This window comes from Pundamilia nyererei, unplaced genomic scaffold, assembly GCF_000239375.1.
Source record: "Pundamilia nyererei isolate P.nyererei 1_Seehausen unplaced genomic scaffold, PunNye1.0 scaffold00007, whole genome shotgun sequence".
In the NCBI taxonomy this organism is placed as follows: domain Eukaryota; kingdom Metazoa; phylum Chordata; class Actinopteri; order Cichliformes; family Cichlidae; genus Pundamilia; species Pundamilia nyererei.
Genome location: NW_005187408.1, coordinates 2389449 through 2395448, shown reverse-complemented (window position 1 = coordinate 2395448; position 6000 = coordinate 2389449). Strand labels below are relative to the sequence as shown.

Genomic DNA, 6000 nt, shown 5'->3' with positions numbered 1-6000 from the left:
GTTTACTAGAGGACTGCCTAAAACAGATCTTGTCTGTGTGTATGTGTTTGTGTGCATGTGTGTGTGTAGTCTGCTAAAACCCTCTGAATCAAAAAGGGTTTCTGTAGGTGTAAACATCCAGCATTTATCCAGGGCTGCATCCACTTGACAGATGTACAGTGTGTGTGGACAGCCCGGTCATAATTACAGAATACCTTAAATGATATAAAAGCCCTGAGTGCTATACTTTGAGGTCACCAATAGTCATTTAGAGCAGACACTGCAATTTTCTATCTCAGCGAAAGCTCCTCTCTGACAGTCTAAGGGACTTTTATTCAGGCTTGCAAGAAAATAAAGGTTTTTGTTACTGATTACTCTGTCAGTTTGCTCATTGATTAATAAATCAGTTTTGATGACCTGAAGGCTCACAATGCTCACCAATGTAAAGACGAGTGAAAATACTCGTAACTTTTTTTCTGGACTCAAGAGCAAGAGAGAGAAAAAAGGATGATATATTTTATGGTAATGTGATGATATAAAGCAGAGAAAAACAGTAAACTGGCTCATTTAAGAATCTTAACCCAGATGATTGTTTTTGTTTTGCTTTTAGATGACATAACTGAGTATTATAGTGTGTAACATAGTGTACAATAATACGATCTACTTCAGTGAGTTATTTAATGGGTTATCATAGATTTATCTGAAATCGCTAATTTATTTAGTGTTTTCTAAATGTGTTTATTATGTAAATAAAGATTTCTCACCAAACTACAATTAAAGAGCAGCTTTCCACAGGACAGATTTAAGTCATCTTAGAGTTCAAACAAAATTAACTTATTTTACACACTGGGAGCGCTGGGGTTTTGTTTTATTTTTTTAAATTTGCCCCCCTCATAAAGTGAACTGCTTTGGACCGTCTCGCTTTTCTCTCTGCTCCAAACTTTGAAACCATGTGGAACCAAAATGGTACGTTTGCTGCCGGCGATTCTCTTTTCACTTCCTGTCGGTAGGTACGCACACACGCGCGCCTTGCGTCATTACGCACTTCCCCTCCTCTATGAAGTTCCCCCTCTTCTCACCGTCGCGCCGTGACGGGGATGTTTTGGTGAAAGAAAATACAGCGTCAAAAGGGGACGTAAACACGTTTAAAACATGACATTAAGGCCCAGCGGGACCTAAAGTGGCGTCGTAGGGGAGCGAGAAGGCGTCTTCGGCGAAGCTTTGGGTCCGCCTTTATGTATTCCTCCGCATGTCCGCTTTCTTCGTAGATGGTGTCCGGCGAGCGTTGTCTGGCGGCGGACGACGAGTTCTTGACGAGTAACATGAAGGAAATGATTGGAGGGTGCTGTGTGTGTTCAGACGAGCGAGGCTGGGCGGAAAACCCGCTGGTGTACTGCGACGGACACGGCTGCAACGTCGCCGTGCATCAAGGTAAGCCACGGAGCTTGTGCTAGGAGCTAGCAGTTAGCTCGCAGGCTAGTTATCGTTGTCTTGTTGCAAGGTTATGGAGCCTCCTCCTCCTCCTGCTCTCACCAAGGCCAGGCTCAACGCATGTCGCTGGCCCCTCCGATGATTTGGCTTGGCAGCTAACAGGGCCTGTGTACCCTTCTGCTGATGATGGCTGACAGCAGCTTTATGCACACATTTCTAGCTGCGAGGCGTGCTGTTTTCCCCCTCTACTAAGACCTGTCACGTGCTCAGAGAAGGAGGGTTACTCTCCTCTTGACAAACGGTATAAACTTAAGAGGTGAGCTCGAAACCAGCAGTTTAAACCATGCATGCAGTCAACGGAGTAAACAAATACAATAAAACTGGCTCTAAATAAAGAGAGGAAGCAGTTTAGTGTGGAAAACATTTTTTGTTTTGTGTTTTAGGGGGTCCAGTTCAAGAAGCAAAACAGTGATTTCTGCACGCTAACTCTCACTCACTCACGTGATGACGTCCACTGTTTACATAGCTGGTCATGTGTCCATTTGGCAAACACAGTGGGATGCTATTTAAAATGTCAGCAGCTCTGAAGTCAGTGCACGGCAGTGTATTTGGACTTGTAGCACTGTTTTGTTTGTAACAATTTGTGGCAGTGTTTAGACTGCTTAGTAGGCCTGTCTGGCAGCAGCGTGATTGTAAGTAAACATAGGAAACGGCTAAAGTGTTACATACTTCACTGCACTCATCAGGTCAGATGTTAACACTTTCTTTGTATTTATCTCCCTCTGTTCAAATTCGAGCTACATTTTGTAAGGTTGAAGAAATCTGCGAATAAACCTTGTTGAATATTTGAATTTCTTCCATAAGATGTCAGGTATCAGTACTCTGTAGAAAATATGGTTTCCCTAAGGACAATACTTTTAATTTTTCAAGGAAAACTGACATTTGAAGCTTTGAAAGCTACTTATTCTCCAGAAATGAACTAATTAAGATTAGTTGGTGCTCTGATTCAGACAGCACTCGTGTCATGATCTGCCCTTGAACCGCAGCTGAAACGGCTTCTTTTTAAGTTAGGCTAGTATCAGATTAAGTTAACTAGGAACATTCAGTAGTCTATAATGGAGATGCAATGATTGGAAATTTCTTGACCAATCCTAATTTTCCAGAACTATTGAAAATAGTTTAGTTATAACTCACAGCATACACAAATGAAAATAAACTTTTCTTTAAAGAAAAATATTATGTTCATGCTGATGAGATTATTACATTTGAGAATATTCCCCAAACTACAGCAAGTTACAGGATCTTCTCTCACTTAACTGAAAAGAGGGTACTCTGTTACTGAAAGAGGTACAAATAATTAACCACTGAACCACTTTCACTTGATGCTGTCTAGCTTACCAAATAAAAGGCAGGCGAAACAGATTTGTATAGCAAAACAAATGTCAGGTACTTGCATCATTTTACAGTATGTTTATAAATTCCCCAGATAACAGAAAATCTTTTTTTTTTTTGTCTTTTTTGTTTTACTTGTCTAAATGATTTTCTTCATAACTACTTTGATTCGTTGCTCATACTGAGGCTGCTAATTTATGGGTGGCTAGCCTTAGCTTTAGCCACTTTCCCTTTGCTCTCTCTTTAGGTATCTCACTAGGTTATGAATGTATTTGCAGTTCATTTAACTGTGTCTTCATTCACTTCCATGATAACAAGGTATCCTGCTTGCGACAAATTGACTGTGCTGCATCGTGCACAGACCGCTCTTATTCGGTCCAGTCACCCGTCTTTGTCAAAACCACTAGAAATGTTTTGATTGATTGTTATAACTGAGCATTTTTGGAAGTGACGAACACTAACTGCTGTTAGAGTAGCAAACAAAACTGCACGTAATTAATTGGCTCTTTCTTATAATATTTCAAACTGAATTGCGTAGTATGTGCAGAAGATCTTGATATTTCATCTTTGTTTGGTCACTCGTGTCTTCATTTGAACTCTGTAACCCTTGGATGTTTTGTTCTCTAAAATCTGGATTAAAGCCGTTTATTCCAGCGGATTATGGGCTCTGGTCAGATCCGAGATAATCTCGAAATGTGTAGAGGTAGGCTATTTAGGGTAGTCTGGCCGCATTTAGGGTAGCACTGCCTTGTGCTTGTACCTTTACAACAAGTCTGATTCTCTTAAATCGAACTTGAAAACAGAAAATGTGTTAATTTAAATTGAAAACAAGTCTATTTAAATAATGTAAATCAGGGTTTTTCCCTTGTTGTGTGGAAGTATAAAGTGTAAATGATAAATCTGTGACCTTGTTAATGCATCATCCATGTAGAAAGTTTAATGAAAAACATCTAATATAGTTAGTCTAGCTTTAAATGTAGCCAGTTATGATTTTGACATTTCCTCAAAATTTTTGTAGTTGTGTTGGAAGCCAAATAAATGCTGTGGCTTGTTTCAGTGAAACATCTTTGTGTATGAGTTAATAACTGATGCCAATATAGATTCCTAATGACAATGGTTTGCTAGTGATTTCACCATTGTCCCAAATATTTTGTAGGACAAGGAAATGATGTCAGTGCAGTGGCATAAAAATAGCATCTGTGAAAGCGGCGTGCTCAGCAGTCTGTTAGATCAAAAAGCTGTTCTCCTCCATCCAAACCAGCTTAGTTGCACATGTCAGTTTCTGGCACATGTGAGGAGTGGAGATGATGTGATGTTTATGAAGATGTGAAACATCAGGTTATGAAAATGTTTTTTAAGACTGACTGTGTTGTGGTTACTGTGACTGACACTGTTTGTTTCTTTACCCCAGCCTGCTATGGCATTGTGCAGGTGCCCACTGGTCCTTGGTTTTGCAGAAAGTGTGAATCTCAGGAGCGAGCAGCCCGCGTGGTGAGTCACAAAGCCCTCTACCCTTTCATCACTGATGATTTAATGCCTACAATCACAGGACTTATCCTGAGCCGTCCTATTGTTAATAAGCGAGCCAAGAAAATGGCACCAGGTTGGGTGGTGCGTCATTTTTGTGTCTGTTTATAGATCCTGGATAAAAGCGGTTGTAAAAACAAGTCCCACAGCATGTTTCTTCTGCAATATTCCTTAATGTCAGGAAAGACAAACTTGAGGGAGCTTGTAATTGCTTCTCTATTAGTCTGCAGCTTGTACAACAAGACTTGCAACTCTTTAGCACTGCAAAACAACAAATAGCTCAAGTTCATTTGTGAGAGTGTTGTGAGATCATGCTAAGAGATTGTAAGTCAGTGTTCTGAGGGTAGAATCATGATTCAAGTAATGATCCTTGTCACAAATTTGGTTAAACGATATAATCATGTTCATAAGAGTCCTCTCCAGTTATGCCACATTTCCGCTAGCACCTTCTCTGTTCGACTCTGCTCTACTCTAGACTAGAGCAGAGTCTGTTTCAGTCGTACCACCTTAATGTGCGTGTTATAGAAAGATGGGCCTAAAGTCCCAGGATGCCATTTGTGCTTGACACAACACAACGATGGAATACATGGAGGCGACGGCATACCTGCTGCTCAGTCTGTCACAAAAGATGTCTGCAGCTCGTTGTTGGATCACAGTGCTAGTTTGTGTGTGGACATTTCCCTTGCTGTTGGGATGCGGTAATGGCGAATTTGAGTGTTGTGAAGAAGTCTCTTCATGACTCATTGAGTGACGCCATTGACTGAGCAATCGGTGGCAGTGATGCTGTTCACATTTTTTGGATCAACTCACTTCAAAAAATATAACTGGTAGCCAACGGAGAACCTTAAAAACCAGCTCGAGTAGGTGTTAGTGGGAAAAAAGGCAGGAAAAAAAGAAGCTACTGATAACTCATAAAAGTCTGCAAGAGTGGAAGTCTCCACCACTTCGGCTTTTCTCTGAGGATGTTTTATTCAGGATGTAAATTTCAATCCCAAGTTTGACTCTGATGTGCATCGGTTGGAATCGTGTTATAACCAGTCACTCTTTTGCTTAGTTTATGTGGAGTAAGAAAGCTTGGACTTTGCTGTTTTGATACAATCTGTGAAATTCCTCCAAAAAGTAGATTTATGCCAAATTGAAATCATCCACGCAAATAAACTGTGGTCTGTTTGCCCAGCTAGTATGGTTAATATTGGCTGGTAAGAACTGTGGTGTAGACAAAAAACATCATTTTAAGTTTAAAAAATGGTTTCAGAATATGTCCCAAGTGGCCTCTTGGTGCAGTTTTGTTTATGGTCAGAAATCAAATGGAGCAAACATAATTTTGTAATAGCAGACATGTGGTTTAAGCTTATTTCAACAGTCACACTCCTAATAAATCAATCTGCTGCTTGGAAGCTGTCCTAAAACCAACTGCAGCATCTAACTGCATAAGCAGCATAATGTAAACAATACGGTAACCATGGTAACGCATGCTCCTGCCAGCATGTGGGCGCAGAGAGTTTACGCCGATCAGTTGAAGCTGAGGTCTGTAGTATTTGTGTCGTGTCTGTGTCGTGTGGGTTAATTCCATTAAAAGCACAGAGTGATCCTAGAATATTTCCAAGTAGGGTGGCTCTTTCTTTATTGTTTATTTGTTTGTTTTTTGGTTCTGTTTTGCCCGTTTGTTAT

At 40.4% G+C, this 6000-nt stretch overlaps 1 protein-coding gene across 1 annotated transcript in view; it reads left to right on the top strand.

The window, feature by feature from the left end:
- Nucleotides 1-499: 499 nt before the first annotated feature.
- Nucleotides 500-6000, top strand: part of mllt10 (MLLT10 histone lysine methyltransferase DOT1L cofactor) — a 44570-nt gene continuing 39069 nt past the window's right edge. The window contains exons 1-2 of the mRNA XM_005722796.2: nucleotides 500-1410; nucleotides 4214-4293. Of these exons, the coding sequence (XP_005722853.1) occupies nucleotides 1248-1410; nucleotides 4214-4293 (243 nt within the window). The 5' untranslated portion in view covers nucleotides 500-1247. The remainder of the gene's footprint in view (nucleotides 1411-4213; nucleotides 4294-6000) is intronic.